The sequence below is a fragment of the Histoplasma capsulatum genome, genomic scaffold (assembly GCF_000149585.1).
Source record: "Histoplasma capsulatum NAm1 scaffold_1 genomic scaffold, whole genome shotgun sequence".
Taxonomy (NCBI): domain Eukaryota; kingdom Fungi; phylum Ascomycota; class Eurotiomycetes; order Onygenales; family Ajellomycetaceae; genus Histoplasma; species Histoplasma mississippiense.
In genome coordinates, this window is record NW_001813982.1 from 825454 (window position 1) to 842489 (window position 17036).

A 17036-nucleotide genomic window follows, 5' to 3' on the forward strand; every position below is an offset into this window, starting at 1 on the left:
GTTTTCAAGGACAAGGTTTTTGATATTGGCAATGAGAGTGTTTTATGGAGCGCTGGAATGTTTTGATGCCGGTCGGGGGTAGCGAGAAGAGAAAATAGCGCTGGACTTAGGATCCGGGAGCCGAAGGGCAGGCAACGAACAGGTCTAGACCGCCCGACATGACAGCGGCTGGGTTCTCGATTCGAATTTCCTTTTTTCATGGATGGTGTAGGGAACTAAAGAATGGATGCGTTTGGCTTGGCGAGAATTGTTAGGGGGAGTAGTCTTCAAGAATGATGAGTTGTTGTGTCTTCGCACCAACCCTGCCCAGGGGGAATAAAATCTCAACGGAGAAAAAATAAAAAAAGAAGAATTTTGTCTCCCCCCAACCAAGGCGCGGACTCGCGACCTTCGCGTTATAACAGCACGCTTTAACCAACTGAGCTATAGGACCGGTGATTTGATGGCTCAGAGGTAGGGTTGAGCAATTTAGGTATCTTGTCAAAATTGACCACCGAATAAAGCGTGGACAGCACTGGGGGTGACAACTAAGACCAACAAATTTAAACCCGGAATTCAGCTGGGTGCATTTCCTATGAGTTGGATTAATCCGCGGCAATGTTGAGAGGACGGGTATTCACACAACTATGTGTATACAATGTGTTTTGTGCCGGACTGGTTGGATTGGCGGTTGCGGCGCACTCCCATCGCGGGGTACATCAGCTGTAGTGGCACGTTGGGTGATTCAGATAAGATAATAAAGGACTTTGGAAGCTTTCCAGCAAGCACGTCCGCATGTCGAGTAACAATGTTTGTAAAGGTATGAACGCGGAACTCGAGAGTAAGGATGATGATAGTCGTATCATCCATCGTCGGGCCGAATCAATATAAGCCTCAGACGACTTTCCGCGCGAGGGCGGCATTGGGCAAGGCAAAAGCAAAGGATGAGGCTCCCCAAGTGAGGCCGCATCTTTGCCGTCATATTTGCACATAAATGGTTGAGCCATCGGATGACCCGCTCCTTCAGGATCGGCTTCTCTGGCTTAGTTTAGGCTCCGTCAAGGCTGTTTTTCCATTCGGTGTCTACTCACACTGCTTGCCTGGTTTCTCCCCATCTGCGACGACCCGACAGGCTCCAGCCGTAGCGCTCCCTGCTGAAAACGGGATAGGCTGGCAATCGAAGACAGAACCTGGACAGCCAACTGGCTAGCCCGGAAGGAAAGAAAGAGCGAAACAAAAGGAAAGAAATTTTTAATGTCACTCGTTCTTTTCACTCTGTGATCTTCTATCAAACCTCACCTATTTATTTGTGCTGTCCTCTCACATACTCTCTCTTCCTTGAAATTGGAAGTTCACAAAGAAACCAGACTGCCTTGTTTGTCTTGTCCCTGCTGGATGAAAACTTCAACTTGAGCTTTGTGCTATATCTGTTGTCTCTCCTGACACAGAGATCTAGAGAGGGATTTACCAGGCCTCTGTCCGGCTACAATCAGAGCCTGTCGGCCCTCTCTTGTATCACCCAAACATATTCTTCACTGTGTTTTGATTTGTGTGTTCATTATTCCAATCTTGGACTTTCGCCCTGGAAACATCCAAGAAAACGAACGCAAGATATCATAAAAACAACTCAACTCTCCGCCACACCTTGCTTATTCCCTAACCTTAGCTGGAGCACATCTTTCTACTTTACTTCGGTTTCTTCTTCCCTCCGCTAGGAGGTCTCTGCTGCGGGGTCCTCCCGTTGTAAGCAGTCAAGTTGCTCTCGCAGCAAACAAAAAAAAAAAAAAAAAAAAAAAAAAAAAAAAAATTGAAAAACAATTGAAAAAAATGTCTAACCAAGCGATTTTACGCATTGGCCGTGTATGAAACATCCCTCCCGCTCCTTTCATGGTTGGACGGGTCCTGCATGGCTCGGGTTTTTCGGATCTCTAACGGGCTTGATGATATGATTAGGAAATCAGTCAGATCCAGCATGGCACGGACTTGTGTAAGTCTCATGTTCACTTTGTTTTACTTTATTTTAGACCGTGTAGTGATGGTGATGCTTTATGGTCTCCACAACGCTGTACTCACTCGAATTGTTTCAAAAAATACTTACACGTGTGCTATCCATTACAGCTCTTGCGGTAGCCTGCAAGGAAGCAGATATACGTAGCATCAAGGCCCTGATCGTTGGACCCCCTGAAACTCCATATGAGTTTGGTTTTTTCGAGGTTTGTACATGTGCCTTGTAGCCCAATATCCATACATCCATTTGATTACATACGGAACCAACCTTGGAAGTTGCTGACAGATCGCCTGCAGTTCTCGATCAGGTTCCCTGAAGGTTCGAGTTGAATTTCATCTTTCTGCGTGTTTGTGCATACACATGATGCCTGTCAAATACTGAGGTAGCTTTTTTTTTCGTATTGTGATCTAGATTACCCTGGAACTCCACCAACGGTTCATGCTACAACCACAAATGGCGGCAGATGCCGCTACAACCCAAACATCTACGCTTCTGGGAAGGTTTGCTTGTTAGTAATAACTATCTCATTGAATCGAAATCTTTTATATACTCTGTTTTGTGCTTGACTGACGAAGGGAGTTATCTATCTATTATAGGTCTATACTAGGGTAATGTTCTGCTTCATAAAGCCGTTGTTTTTGTTGAAGCAATTTTACTGAATCTGAACAAAGGACTTGGCGCGGTGAGAGTGGAGAGCAATGGTCTTCGGCCCAAGGCTTGGAATCTGTCCTTATTTCCATCCAAAGTTTGATGTCCTCTAACCCCTATGAGAACGAACCTGGCTTTGAGAACGCCGGCTCTGATCGGGACAAACAAAACATGGCTCATTATGTTGCCAAGGTAACTGCACAGCGATACGCGCAGAACAAGCCATTATGCTCTAATTATCTAACGGTTTATCTTATCTAGATTCGCCACGAGACTCTGCGCATTTCAGTTATCCAACGACTTGAAGAGTTTCTTGGTATTCAATCGGATGGAACGATTTTCCCCCCATGCCCTCCTGGGTTTGTTGATGATGAGGAAGAAGAAGAGGACCGCCTGACTGGAGAAGATGACCGCTCAGCTTTTGATCCTTTCGAAGATCTCCTCAAACGCAGATTTCTCTGGTACTTCGAATCCTACATTGTCGCAATTGACGCTGCAGAGCCCGAAGTCACGCCATCGCAGATATTCAAAAAGATGCCCTTTGAAAACCCTGGCAACTCCATGGATGGCCGTTTCTACTATCCAGACCTTCGGAAACGCCTGATATTTATCAAAGAGACGATCACAAATGAAACGGAGGGTTGGGCCGCGGAGGGCATGAAAGCGAAAGTCAAGGAGACTAGAATTGCAGTCAACCTCCAGCGCCAGTATGAGCAGATCGTTGAGGATCTCAAGAATAGGAAAAACTTCATGATCGACCTGGGCCTCGAGAATGGGAATCCGTTCCTCTGGAACGTGACTTTCTTTGGAAAACCCATGACGCAGCTGGACGGTGGAATTTTCCAGATCCGAATCTGCCTGAGTCCCAAGTTCCCTGATGAACAGCCGCGGGTTGTTGTTAAGACGCCACTCTTCCATAATCGTATTTCCAAGGATGGGGTGTTGTGCTATTTCCCGAAGAAGTTGGAGGAGATGAAGTCGCATGTCGAGGCCATTGTGGAGGCCCTGGAGGATGAGTCCCCGCCCTATGACCCGCGTACGACTGTGAATCCAGAGGCGTCGAAGTTATTCTGGGGTTCTGCGGATGATAAGAAGAAGTACAATCGGCTGCTAAGGAGATCTGTGCAGCTGAGCGTTGAGTGAGTTCCTTTATTTTCTTATTTTGCTGTTTATTTTGCTTTCTCCGAATATCTTGTGTCGTATGGTTCCGACATTAGTGCTAAAAGATTTGTAATTGATTAATAGGGAGTGCTGAAGTACATAGCTCGAGCTGCTGGTGGCCGCCAGGTTAGACAAGTCTCTTTTTCCTGAATTGGTTTCATAGTAGAGATCCCCCCTTTTGCTCGCCCTCATTTTTCGCAGAGACAGTGTATTCCCTCGCATATTTCAGGCTTGAACTCGTTTAGGTTTTAATAACTATGTAGCAGGATTTCTCTCTCTCTCTCTCTTTTTTTTTTTTTTTTTTTTTTGCACTTTTCTTTTCTTTGTTTCTAATATGGGATGCGTTTTGGTAATGGGACTTCTCTTATTTTATTCTCACAGAAGCGACTTTTCTTTACATGTTGTCTTTCTATGATATTTTCTTTTGTGTTTGTTTTCTGGCACTTCTGGCACCAATGGTTCCTTAGTTTACTAGTGGTTTTTAATGGAAGCTTGTTTATATCCCCCAACGAAACTCTTGTGTCTCGGATTACCAAAATTACACCGCCCTCTGACGGGATCTTTCCACCTGCACCGAGCTCCTTCAGCACATGTTTAATATCCAACAATTCTAACCCGTTGAACCTCCTACTTTCCTTCTTTTTTGTTATACCGTATATCCAAATGCATCATCTATAGCATTGAACATATCTCACATAATTCAGCTCTGGTGTGGCCCCAGCCATTTCCCCACCCGCTGGGCGTCTCGTCCCCTGAATTTTCCAGGATTGAATCAGGAGAAAAGAAAGGAAAGAAGATAGCCAGCCATGGCCACCCTGAATACTCTTGAGCTGGGCTCCGTCCTCGTAACAGGCGGCTGCGGCTTCTTGGGCAGTCACATTGTCGATCAGCTCCTCAATTTTCCTTCCGAGGCCAACGCCAGCAGCAACAGTGACAGCACACAGGATCGAATGATCCCAAGCCGGGTCCGCAAAACCAATGGCGAGCCAGACACCCGCTTCGCCGTCCCTCCGCTCTCCAACCGCTACCCAACCTACAAAAACACTAAAGTTTCCGTCCTCGACTTGCGCACGGTGCACAACCGCTACCCCGGCGCAGATTACTATGAGGCTGACATCATGTCCGTCGAGCAGCTGCTCGAGGTGTTTCGGAAGGTGAAGCCGGATGTTGTGATCCATACTGTCTCTCCGCCGCCAATGCAGTCGATGCCGGAATTGTTGTATCGCATCAACGTGGATGGGACGAGGAATTTGCTGGAGGTTGCGGGGGGTTTGAAGGGTGAATGGGGCGGCGTGTGTAAGGCATTTGTGTATACAAGCTCGTCGTCTGTGGTACATGATTGCCATAGCGATTTGATTCGGGCGGATGAGAAATGGCCGTTGATCACGGGGAAGTTGCAGTATGAGTATTACACAGAGACGAAGGTGGGTCTTGAGTTCTTTCGTTTTCATTTTTTATATCCCCCTTTCCACTCTCTTTAGTACGATATGAATATCGATTTCAACTCTAAAACATATTATTTTGTTCCAGGCCCAAGCCGAAACTCTAGTCCTGAACTTCAACAAAGCCTCCCCAACAGGAATGCTGACCACCGCCATCCGGCCCGCCGGTATCTACGGTGAGCGCGACACGACCCTCACCAAAGGCCTGACCGACCATGCCCGCAAATCCTCTCCATTCGTCCTCCGATTCCAGCTCGGCAACAATGACAACCTTTTCGATTTTACCTATGCAGGCAACGTCGCTTACGGTCACATGCTCGCAGCCCAATACCTCCTGGCCACCTTTAAACGTCTAGAATCCGGGGCCGCATCACCGCTGGACCACGAACGCGTCGACGGAGAGGCGTTCAACATCACCAACGACAGCCCCGTGTACTTCTGGGATATGGCGCGGAGCGTCTGGGCGCTGATGGGCAAGATAGTTGAACCTGAGAAGGCGATTGCGCTGCCGGAAGGGGCTCTAACAGTTGTTGGGGGATTGTTGGAGATGATGTTTGGGCTGTTTGGGAAAAAGCCGCGGATGTCGAGGAGGGAGGTGCGGTTCTCGTGTATGACGCGGTATTATTCGTGTGAGAAGGCGAAGAGGCGGCTTGGGTATATTCCTGTTGTACCGTTGGAGGAGGGCGTGGTTAGGTCTGTGGGGACGGTGTTGGAGAGGGAGCAGGCGTCTGAGTCGAAGAAGGATTTGTAGGATTTTCTCTCCCTTTCTCTTGTCTTTAATTTTACTTTGTAATTTTATTTATTTTTTACTTTTTATTCTTATTCTTCTCATTGAACTTTTCTTTTACTGTGAATTTTTTTCTAAATTAGATGATCAAGTACTCCGTAAATTCTATAGCTATAGTTGGTTGTATTCCCCTGACTACTTATTTACCGCTACTTTCTATGGAAATTGAGGGTATATAAACAACATTGATATGAAAGAGATCAATGGAATACAGCTCCTCTATTGTTAAATATATTATACAACTGAATTTAATGATCCAGAGCGAGCAAAGCATGCTTGTTTCTTGCATGATTTATACACTCTAAGACTCAGTTAGCACTCCTTATTTCCACGACAATTCGGCGTTACCAATCTTACACACCGCGTACCGTTTCTTGGCAGTGCTTTGTGTTGTGCTGCCTGGAACAACACCAGCGGATACAATACCGTACACCTTGTCCTGCTCCTTAATCTCGCACATTCAGTTGACTGTGTCTGCGCTCGAGTGCTGTGGTTCAGATATGCTGGTCGTTATGTCTTCCTCTTAACTACTTCGTTGTATATCTATTTACCTTATATTTGTTGAGACAGTGTTCCCCGACTAGTTTCGTTTCATTGTGCTTCCCCGCGTCCTACTCAGCCATCCTTCGCCTCTACTGATCTGCCGTGGGCATTATTCCAATAAGTTACCTGGCTACAGGCGGGACCTACACATAAACCTACAGATAACCTGCAGGAATCTCGACCGTTAGGTGGATGGACTTAGCACCATCCATCGCCTTGTGACCTCTTCTGTTTCATTCAGAGGGGGAGCGACACTGCTCGACTTCGTCTAACAACGAGCAAGGGATCCAGAGACGACGAGGAATTCGAAGAACAATCCTATGCGTAGGAGACATATCAGCGAGAATTGAGACATTAAGAGGCACAAGTGAGGAGAAAAGAAAAGGCAGCGTTCCCTCAGCAAACCCCTTCGTTTGCTAGCTGCTGAGATCATATCTGTAACCCGATCGATCAGATCCCTCGATCCACCCATTTACCGGGTACCCTTCAAAACCTTCGATTAACTTGGCCTATCCATATTTCACAGCTGGCAACGAAACATCAAACGATTCTACGCCCATTTTGCTTGCGACCTTCTTTTCCGTTATACAGTGTTTTCCTGCTCCGTCAGCCCTGGGCTCAATGCTTGTCATGGATAGTTGATGCACACGGATGAGGCTATAACGCTGCTTCCGGGCACCGCTTTAGCCGGCCTGGTCAGAGGCAGTCCTCTCTTGCTGTGATTCCATCATTTCCTATCTGCCTAACTTAATACCTATCTCATTTCCGTTGGGCCATCCACTCACCCCTCCTCCGTGTGTCCCCGCAGAGACACAGCGGCATAACCACCCCGCCCCGCGCGACACACCAACAATCTACCTACCCTGACGAAAGAATTGTACTTCATCTATACGAATGACTGATAGCTCCCAATACTACCCCTTATTCACAAGGAATTGAAAAGTTACAACAACAGGCCCCCTTGCCATATATAGTCTATTTTGGTCCACAATGGCTGACAATGGGCCCGAAAAAACTGCAAACCCCTCTCCCAACGCCTATCGCTTCCTCGCGCCCCCGGCCGTCAATGCTCTCCGTCAGGAAGCTCGCGATACCAGTAGTGGCAGTCCCTCTCCGCAACCAATGTCGCGCACGATCAGCGAAAATATCCGCGAAGAACGCCAAGACCTCAAGGAAGCCGCCGAGCAGACACTGAATGTCATCGTCGATCTCGATCTGGATGGGCGCATTAGGTGGGTTAGCCCGTCGTGGAAGGAAGTGGTGGGCACGAACGTCGAGGATGTTGAGGGTTCGTTGATTTCAGAGCTTCTGCTGGATAATAAAAAGGCTTTTGAGCATGCGATTGAGAGGATGAAGATTGATGATTCGAAGAGTCATATTGTTAGGTTTGCGGTGAGGACTGGGCCGGCGTCATTCCTCAGGCGGGAGACCGGGGAGGCGGAGGGTGTAAGTGAATGGGCGGGTGATGAGGGTGAAAGGGGAGGCAGAGGAAAAGGAGGAGCGGGAGGGGAAGCCGAAGCACATGGGCAAGAGAAAGAGCAAGAGGAATTGACTGATGTTGTTCAGGCCCAGGAGAAAGAGACAAAAAGTGAGAGCGATGAAGACGACCATATTTTGAACCTCGAGGGCCAGGGGATTATGGTTTTTGACCGATCCCCTAGCACAGAGAGTCATGTAAGTATTCTGTTGTTTCATCTTCTATTAGGCTTGGGAGTGTTGCAATAACCAGGTTGCTGATGCTATCTAGACTATGTGGATGCTTCGTCCATCTACCCAGCCGCGGGAAGTTACAATCGATCTTCCCCCACTCCTCGTCGAGTCACTCGGCGTTGGCGCAGAAGTACTTGCCAATTACCTGACCGCTCTCGCGGAAGCTGGATCTCGAGATCCCTCCCATGTACCTTTTCTCCCGCAAGTGCTATGTCGAATCTGCGAACGCCAAATCCCTTCTTGGTGGTTCGAGAAACATTCAGAGCTATGTTTGCAAGAGCATGGGGCGGAGATGGAGGTCCAGATGGCGCAGGACAATTTGAATGAACATCGCCATTCCATCGTTAAGGTCTTGGATGCCTTAGAAGCTCGCAAAAGCAGGTCAGCTTCGGTAGACTCGAGCCCCTTCTCAGGGCCCAAAGCAGAGTATAAGAATTTACCCATTGGACCCTCCATACCTTCCTCGGGCTTGACTTCGGGCTCGTCATCCTCTTCAGGAACACCACCTCTCTCACGTGATCCATCAACGTCAGGTCGAGGGCATGTTCGCACACGCTCTTCTTTTGCTGTTCGACGACCGCTTGCGCGCATCGTGGAATTGATTTTGGATCTTTGTGATACCGCCCTGGAAATTAATACCCCAGCACTTAAAGAAGCGCGAACCGAGGTCGGTGAGGAAATTCGAACACAATCTCCCCAGTCAGAATCTCGGATATCACAGGTTTTGCAGTGGCAATCTCCCAGTAGCAATACTCTTGATCAAGAACAGGGTTTGGCCGCGCTCTCCGCGGACACTGAGCGTTTTGCCCGTGCCAAGGTGGATGCTGTGTTTCGCCATCGTCAGATTGTAGAATATAGTGAGCGTATTCGCGTCGAATTTACAGTTCTCGTTGAGGAGTGTGTTGCTGCAGCGATGAGTAAAGCGGAGCGCATTACTGCTGGGGAACTAAGCGATTCATCGGGTTCATGCCATAGCGTTGTGGGAGATTTGCAGGATGACGGAAAATGCTCAGCACGGTCTCAGGTCCTCGATGCCGCGTCCAACTTGTCTTCCCGGCCATCCTCGTTGCCTGCTCCGTCTGCAATAACTACTACGTTACGAGTCGGCTCAGAACCTCTATTACACTCTGCTTCCCAGTCGGAGAGACCACAACCTTCGTCTGTCGCTGTCTCGACCCGCTCCAGTAGTCCAATGGAGTGCCCAACGCCCCGTTCGCATAGGAGTGTTGGCGGTTTGTTAAGCCAGTCGCAGCAATCTAAGAGAGGCTCGTTACTTGCTGAAAGTGACGCGGGGGATAGCGATAGCAGCATACTGTCATCAGTTTTCGCCGGGGCACGACGGACCGAATCTCCATCTTCTGAACGGGGATTAAGTCGCACCGCAAGCTCCAAGGACCGTAAACGTCAAAGTCTTATATTACCAGGTATGTCAATGTCTCCACGCAGAGAATCCCCCGCCCGAAATCCACCACATTCCCCGCTTCGATTGTCCAAACCGCGGTTATCTATGGGCGAAAGCTTCACATCGCCAATGACGTCGCCGCTGCTCAGTAACTCTGAGCTTGCTACCCAAAATACGCATCCATATTATCCACCACCTCCCCACCATCATCGTAGGTTGTCGTCTGCCACTTCTCCTGACCTGGGGAAGACTCCTGTTTCACCACATCTTAGCTCTGTAAGTCATCCGCCACCCCCACGGGCGGTTGCTCCTTCTATCAAAGACTTCGAGATCATCAAGCCGATTAGCAAAGGCGCATTTGGCAGTGTCTACCTGTCTAAGAAGAAATCAACTGCTGAGTACTTTGCAATTAAAGTCCTGAAGAAGGCAGATATGGTTGTTAAGAATCAGGTTACAAACGTCAAGGCTGAACGGGCGATCATGATGTGGCAGGGTGAGAGTGATTTTGTCGCGAAGCTCTACTGGACTTTCTCGAGCAAGGATTATTTGTACCTTGTTATGGAATACCTAAACGGCGGCGACTGTGCATCTCTGGTCAAAGTTCTCGGTGGCCTGTCAGAAGACTGGGCCAAGAAGTATGTTGCAGAGGTGGTTCTCGGCATTGAACATCTTCATGAGAGGGGCATTGTCCACCGCGATCTAAAGCCGGATAACCTCCTCATTGACCAACGGGGCCATTTGAAGTTAACTGATTTTGGTCTTTCGCGTATGGGACTCGTTGGCCGTCAAAAGCGAATTCTCAAAAACCCGAATGAGCCCGCACCGGATTTACTTAAGACGGGACCCTTTACTCGCGCAACGTCAATGACCTCGTCGCGTTCGGCCTCATTTGATTTTCCATCAACTCAGTCGCCAATCTCTACGCCCTCGATGACTCCCGAGGTTCCTATGCTGATGAACCAACCATCTTATTTCAGCCTGAATAAGGAGCCGCCGTTCAATCGGGAGACGTCGAGACGAGCTTCCGGGCATCGAAGTGATAGCGGCGGTAGTGACAGTTTGACAGGGATGTTTCGGGGGTTTTCATTGTATGAAGGTGGCGATACACCGCATCCCTTGTCATTTCAACCACAGCCGTCATTCCCTCCTCCACAACCACAGGGCCACCTCGCCGAGGAAGAGACTCAAAGTGAAGGAAGCGATTCTCCGCACCTGTTCCCTTTACAGACGGGTGCCAGCTATCCTACATCCTCGGTGTCTGGTCAGCATAGTACTCCGCCTCAGCAATCTTTGATGCCTCCCGCCATGGCCCTTTTCGACCCGGAGGATCATAATCGATGTTTCGTCGGGACTCCCGATTATCTTGCCCCGGAAACTATTAATGGTGTTGGGCAGGATGAGATGAGCGATTGGTGGTCTCTTGGTTGTATACTGTTTGAATTCCTCTACGGATATCCTCCCTTCAACGCGTCGACCCCGGACGAAGTCTTTCAGAATATCCTCAATCGTAGAATTAATTGGCCTGAAGAAGCTGATGAGCTGGTGACGCCCGAAGCAAAAGATCTCATGAATAAGTTGATGACGATTAATCCAGAGGAACGACTTGGTTCGAACGCATCTGAGAAATTCCTCAATGGGGGTGCTGAAGTTCGCGCTCATCCATGGTTCGCGGATATCAACTGGGATACGTTGTTGGAGGATGAGGCGCAGTTTGTTCCCGCTCCGGAGAATCCGGAGGATACGGAGTACTTCGACGCCCGCGGCGCGACACTTCAATCTTTTACGGAGGAATTGGAAGATCAGCTCTCTCCTCCCCCCGCTACAGGAGGACCGGATTATCCTGATAGACCCCACGATGCTCTTTACAAAGTTCGCACGCAGGCGAATTCTCTGAAACGCGGGTTGATGCCGCTCCATATCCCACCCCATGTGCGCGATACTCGAAGTAGACGACTTAGCGAACCTGTTCTAGCGGATGACTTCGGTAATTTTAATTTCAAGAACCTGCCTGTGTTGGAACGGGCGAATAAGGATGTCATTCAGAAACTACGAATGGAGGCCATGCAGGCACAGCAAAGGCAAATCCCAACGAATACATCTGCGTCCAGCTCTGGTCCATCGCTGGAGGGGAGTCCTCTATTACCAATGCCGTTGCAAAGGACCTTGTCGCAGAACAAAGCTACAAATCGTCCAGGATCGCCGTCTAGTCTTAGTCAGGCGAATTCTTCGTCCCCCAGTCGGCTTTCACAGCCTTCATCACCCCTCCTAGTACAGTTTAGTACGGGCCAGCATCATGAACGAAGGAAGACATCCGGTTCCTCGTCATTTTCCCATCAGTCCGGCGGATCACTGCCGCCCGGGAGTTATCCTGAACCTCCACGTTTATCAACCAGTTTTAAGATGATGTCGACTTCTGCCACCTCATCGCCTGTTAAGTATGTGAAGCCGGCAACGCCTTCTCCTGATAAGTCGGGTGGTCCTTCGCAGCCGCGCCAGAGTAGTGCGCCGAATTCGCGATCGAGGTCGCAGACTATTGGTTCTCAGGATAGCGAAGCTGCGCCGTCTAAAGAGCCTTTTGCACCTGGGCACCATAAGCGCCGGAGCCAGTTGTTTGATATTTCACCCTCATCGTCTGATAATGAAGATCCACGAACCAAGGCCAAGGCTCTTCTGAAGGTCCAGAGACGACGGCAGAGTTCCCGACGGATGTCACAGATAAATCTTGCTGAGGGCCCATATTTCCGTCCCCTGGATGTTCTGATCTGCGAGGATCATCCTGTTTCGAAACTAGTTATGGAAAGGTTGTTTGAAAAGCTACGATGCCGCACAATCACCGCTGTCAACGGATCGGAGGCCATGCGCTATGCGCTCAGTGAAGTCCAATTCGACATCATCATGATGGAATTCAAACTACCACAGCTCAACGGCGCAGACGTGGCGCGTATGATCCGCGATACCAAGAGCGTTAATACACATACTCCTATCATCTGCTGTACCGGCTACCTCAAAGACCTTCCGGAAACCCACCACTTCGATGCGCTTATCGAGAAGCCCCCAACTCTTTCTAAACTCACTGAGACCCTACACAAATTTTGCCAGTGGAAACCCCCGCCGAAAGATCACCAGCTCAGCCTCACAGCCCATCATCCCATTCTAGCACCAGCTAGCTCCCGCTTGGCATCCTCAATGATGCCACCAGAAGGCAGCCCAGGCTCCATGTCATCCAGTTTTGTGGCTGTCCCTACAAGTTCCTACCGCGGCTCTAGCCGCGAAGATTCCATTGGCAGCAGCTACTTTGGCGATGTCGAGTCCATGAAACAGGAAGAATTGCCCGTCATCATCAGCCGGCAGGCCACGGATGATTGGGGAAATTCCCAGTGTGGTGGCAGTGGTGGTGGTCTTGGTATCTCTGATGAGCCCAACATCCCAAGATCAGCTCCCATCATCATGTCCTCGCCACCCCAGATTCCAACAGTCCCCCATGCAGCATCCGCCCCCTCAACGGTTCTTTCCATGGCAATGACAACTCCCGCGGCAGGCATGGGTGTGGTTACCCAGCGCAATCAGCCTTCTGTCGAAGACATTCGCACGAAGCGGGAATCACATGGGCGGAGAAAGTATGAAGGCGCTGAATCTGGTGATGATGAGGACGAGGAGCTCGGCATTTCCAATTCGCAGAGCCGGCTAAAGAGTCCTCTGGGTGCCCGGGAGAAGGGAAAGCGCTCTGGATCCAAATTGGGGACGGAGATGATGCGGACAAATAGTCGTGGTAGTGTTGTTAGTGATGCTGGCGAGGTTTTGAGTGGTAATTGTGCTGGGGTGGATGCTCCGGCCTCTACTGCTATTACTCCCGGAAGCACCGCTCTAGGTGGCGAGGCGACACAGTCGTTAGTTGTTGGTGCACCGGGTCCGAGCGTTAACGCCGTGGAGGAAACTCTTGCTGACCTACAAATTGCGGATGATGGGTTGGAAACCTTGCTGGAGGATAGGGAGCAGGAGGAATCATCTGCATTTACTGATCCTTTTGCCACCACGAGAACCACCTTTGTTGTTCAATCACGCCCTCAAATACATTCACCGCCTTCAGAATCTAGAAATGTAGAGTCGGAGCAGGCGGCTTCCGATGCTCTGGGAGAGCAACGACCAGATCCCACTTCTCAATCTCATCCCCTGCACACGACTACATCACAGGTCCCACAAACCCTATCTACCACCCCACCCCTAGTCTCAACATCACTACAAATCACCACTGGGTCCGCCGCTACAACAACAACCCCACCCAACACCACTGAACAACAGCGCACTCCCGTCGTCACCACCAACCCAGCCGATTCTCCTGGTGAAGATGTTACACCGCGCCCCGCGACTTCACTTACGATGAGCGGATTTAACCCAGGAAAGGCGCGTAGTACTCTTGCGCCAGATACATATGGTGCTGCGGCTGGTATTGGTTTGGTCGATCATCGCGTGGCCGATGGCGAGTCTGAAGCTACACCGCGTGCATCCGAACGTGATAAACGGCGCGAGAAAAGTAGGGAGAGGAGGTTGAGGGGGCTGGATTGGATACGCCGGTCATGATATGATGATTAAGACTAGGGTAGAGAGCAGGGTTTGGTTGGGGTTTTTAGTTTGCTCTGTCTACTCTACAATGATCGATACACGGTAAATGTTTATCATCTCGATCTCTAGATCAGCCGTCTTGTGCTGTTGTATTTTTTGTCGTCGCCTCCGCTTTTCTCTTTACAATGCGATTTGTGACGATATATCATGATATGAATTTCATTTCTTTCCTGTTCATTTTTTTCTGCTCTTTATTTTTTTTTTTTTTTGTTCTACCTGGATTCGAATTGGATTAGGTAATTATTGTGATTGCGACTTCACTGGGACTCATGACCTTGCTTTTCTCTTTCTTCTATATATTTTTTCTCCTTTCTGCAACCTCCCTTGTTAACTACCTGTAGCTCTATTGTCACTTTTTCCCTTCTCTTGACTTCGCTAAGTTGGGTTTTGAGAGCTCCTTGTTTTTCTATTTTCTTACTTATATTACTATATAACTTTTATCCATTTATGAATGATTTATGGAACCGGTATGGGTTTATTTGGCGTATTATGCTGCTATCTTGTTGTCCCAAACGACTTAATTTGCTTGTTCTCGACTATATGTTTTCTGTTAAGTGGTTCCTTTCAGCTTCAAGGTAGCTTATTGTGAAGGTGAAGTTAGGCAAGTGGAGATATACGATGAGAAAGGCGAAGGGGCTAAGTAAGGGCAAACAGTCGCAAAAAGTCGTGTTTGAACGGCTGCGAACTGTGTGATGGTAGGATGAATGCTAGCCCTGACCCATTGACTAATTAATTAACTTTGTTTCTTTATGTTACAATATTCAAGAGGACATATATATATACAAGCCGCAATCGCTTGCTTGCGCTCGCTTATCCAGCTTGAAAACCCACTATTTAATCCCTCAAATGAACATAATGAAATATATAAGCAGCTGTATATGACTTGTATAGATGAATTCTATGTAATTTATAACTATTAATAGAGAATAATTTATATGAATGAAAACGATGAATAATATTGTAGTAATATTATAGAATTAATATAGAAGCTTTAAATAAGATATAATTAAATATCAGATAGTTTATTAGACAGAATAAATTGAAATTCCTAAGTATCTTTTGCGCCGATTAGCGGGGCGCCGAGCCCGCCGCGCGCCGTCGTCATTGGTCCGCTTGCTGCGCTAGGCCCGTTGCGGCAGCACCGTTGCCGCTTCGGGGATGGCGTCGCCTCTCGCCGCTTTTGCGCCCTCCTCTCGCCGCTTCAACGGCCGGCTGCTCGATCTATAAAAACCCGTCCCGCGCCCTCGCAACGACCACACACTCTCTCCTCCTCTTTCTTTCCTCTCCCTCTTTCTCTTTCTCTCTCGCTCGCTCGCTCGCTCGCGCCTGGATGCACTGCCCCCTCCCTCCCTGCAGGGGAACCGGTGCCGTCTTACCCGGACCACCTCGCGGGCTGCTGCTTCATTGGTTTCTGAGCCATCCACGCCGCCCCTCGCGGTGTTACTTCGCTTGATCTGGAGTCTAGGCTGCTGGGACATCTGCAGCCATGTTGCAATGGCAATGGCCTTCGCCGTGTTGTACGATCGGCGACTGTGAACCGCAGATTGCCAATGGTTTATTTTAATTTTTTATTTATTTTTATTTTTTTATTTTTAAATTTTTTTTTTTTTTATGGTTGGGTTTTATCCGGTCGATCTGTTCCCCCGTATCTCCCGCACTTTGTTGTCTTGGGCGCGTTTCGTCCGTGGAGATCTGTGCGGAAAAGCAACAGGCGACGATCGATTGAGGCCACGGGGAAGACCGGTGGGCGAGCCTCCTGGAGCCGGAGTGCTTGCTGAGCCCTGAGTGATGGAGGGTTGCATCGCCCTTTGACCCACCAAGGCAGACTGCCTCATTTCCTTTCCCCAGCCAATAGCAAAATTGCCGCACTTCTTTTTTGGCATCGGTGTACGCCTGCAGGTCGACCAAGGCGGGGTTTCGTCAGGATTGCATGCTCGACATGTCAGGGTTGGAAGTGGCGATAGCCATATGCGATTGGTGCAGGGCACCGGTTATCGACCTCCAGGTGGCTTTCAGATGAGGACGGACGCGTCAGCAGTGTCAGGGAAGATTCAGGGATCAGAGGGATTCGCCCGTTGCTTCCTCCCCTGTGGGAGATGGTGAGGCAGCTGAAACCTCTGCGATGAGAGCAACTATAAAGGGTGGCCGAGCCTCCTACGAAATCACTGGCGCTTGGTGATCTGTTTCTCTCGCCCGCGCACGCTCTTCCCCTCAGGCCCAATTCCCACTCTTTCCTACCCAGATGGCCCTCGCGTTTCATGCGAACAACTTCAAGCCGTGGACGCCATGGACGCCGCGGCACCCCAAGTCATTCTCACTGCGCAAATGCCCCAATTCTCGCACCCCAGAATCCAGAAAACCCCCTCCCCCTCCCCCTCCCCCAGCCCCAGCCCCGCGTTGTGATGTCTCCCCCAACACCCTGCTGCCCCCCAAGCATGGCCTTCCTTCGAAGCCGCCGGCCGAAGTTTGCGTGCCTATCAGCGGTAATACTCAGCCGTGCGCGCCGTCGAACTCCCCCTCTCAACCAAGAGAGATGTCCATACCACCACCCAGTTCGGAGAATTCCCGGCATGGCGTATCGTCTCTCTGTGATCTGGCACATCACGCCCGGAATTCGCATCCCACCCGTGCCCTTGATGTACAAGATAATATCTCTGATACGCCGACCGAACTGCCTCCCCTTGGGAGAGGCGCCACAGGGGCTGATTCGTCGTCGCCGAGCATAACCAGCTCAGA

At 49.5% G+C, this 17036-nt stretch overlaps 4 protein-coding genes across 4 annotated transcripts; 3 read left to right on the forward strand and 1 right to left on the reverse strand.

The window, feature by feature from the left end:
- Nucleotides 1-1806: 1806 nt before the first annotated feature.
- Nucleotides 1807-3890, forward strand: HCAG_00256 (conserved hypothetical protein; the record flags this gene model as incomplete). The annotated part of the gene is made up of 7 exons (XM_001543160.1): nt 1807-1839; nt 1933-1966; nt 2098-2192; nt 2399-2487; nt 2659-2827; nt 2897-3774; nt 3881-3890. The coding sequence occupies 7 exons, from the start codon at nt 1807-1809 to the stop codon at nt 3888-3890; spliced, it is 1308 nt and encodes a 435-aa protein (XP_001543210.1).
- A 712-nt stretch (nt 3891-4602) lies between these two features.
- HCAG_00257 (conserved hypothetical protein) lies at nt 4603-5989 on the forward strand (the record flags this gene model as incomplete). Its single annotated transcript, XM_001543161.1, has 2 exons — nt 4603-5220; nt 5327-5989. 2 exons carry the CDS (start codon nt 4603-4605, stop codon nt 5987-5989), a joined length of 1281 nt encoding a protein of 426 aa, XP_001543211.1.
- Nucleotides 5990-7558: 1569 nt separating this feature from the next.
- Nucleotides 7559-14258, forward strand: HCAG_00258 (conserved hypothetical protein; the record flags this gene model as incomplete). The annotated part of the gene is made up of 3 exons (XM_001543162.1): nt 7559-8014; nt 8135-8242; nt 8316-14258. 3 exons carry the CDS (start codon nt 7559-7561, stop codon nt 14256-14258), a joined length of 6507 nt encoding a protein of 2168 aa, XP_001543212.1.
- A 1163-nt stretch (nt 14259-15421) lies between these two features.
- Nucleotides 15422-16872, reverse strand: HCAG_00259 (predicted protein; the record flags this gene model as incomplete). Its single annotated transcript, XM_001543163.1, has 3 exons — nt 15422-15830; nt 16128-16193; nt 16619-16872. The coding sequence occupies 3 exons, from the start codon at nt 16870-16872 to the stop codon at nt 15422-15424; spliced, it is 729 nt and encodes a 242-aa protein (XP_001543213.1).
- Nucleotides 16873-17036: the final 164 nt, after the last annotated feature.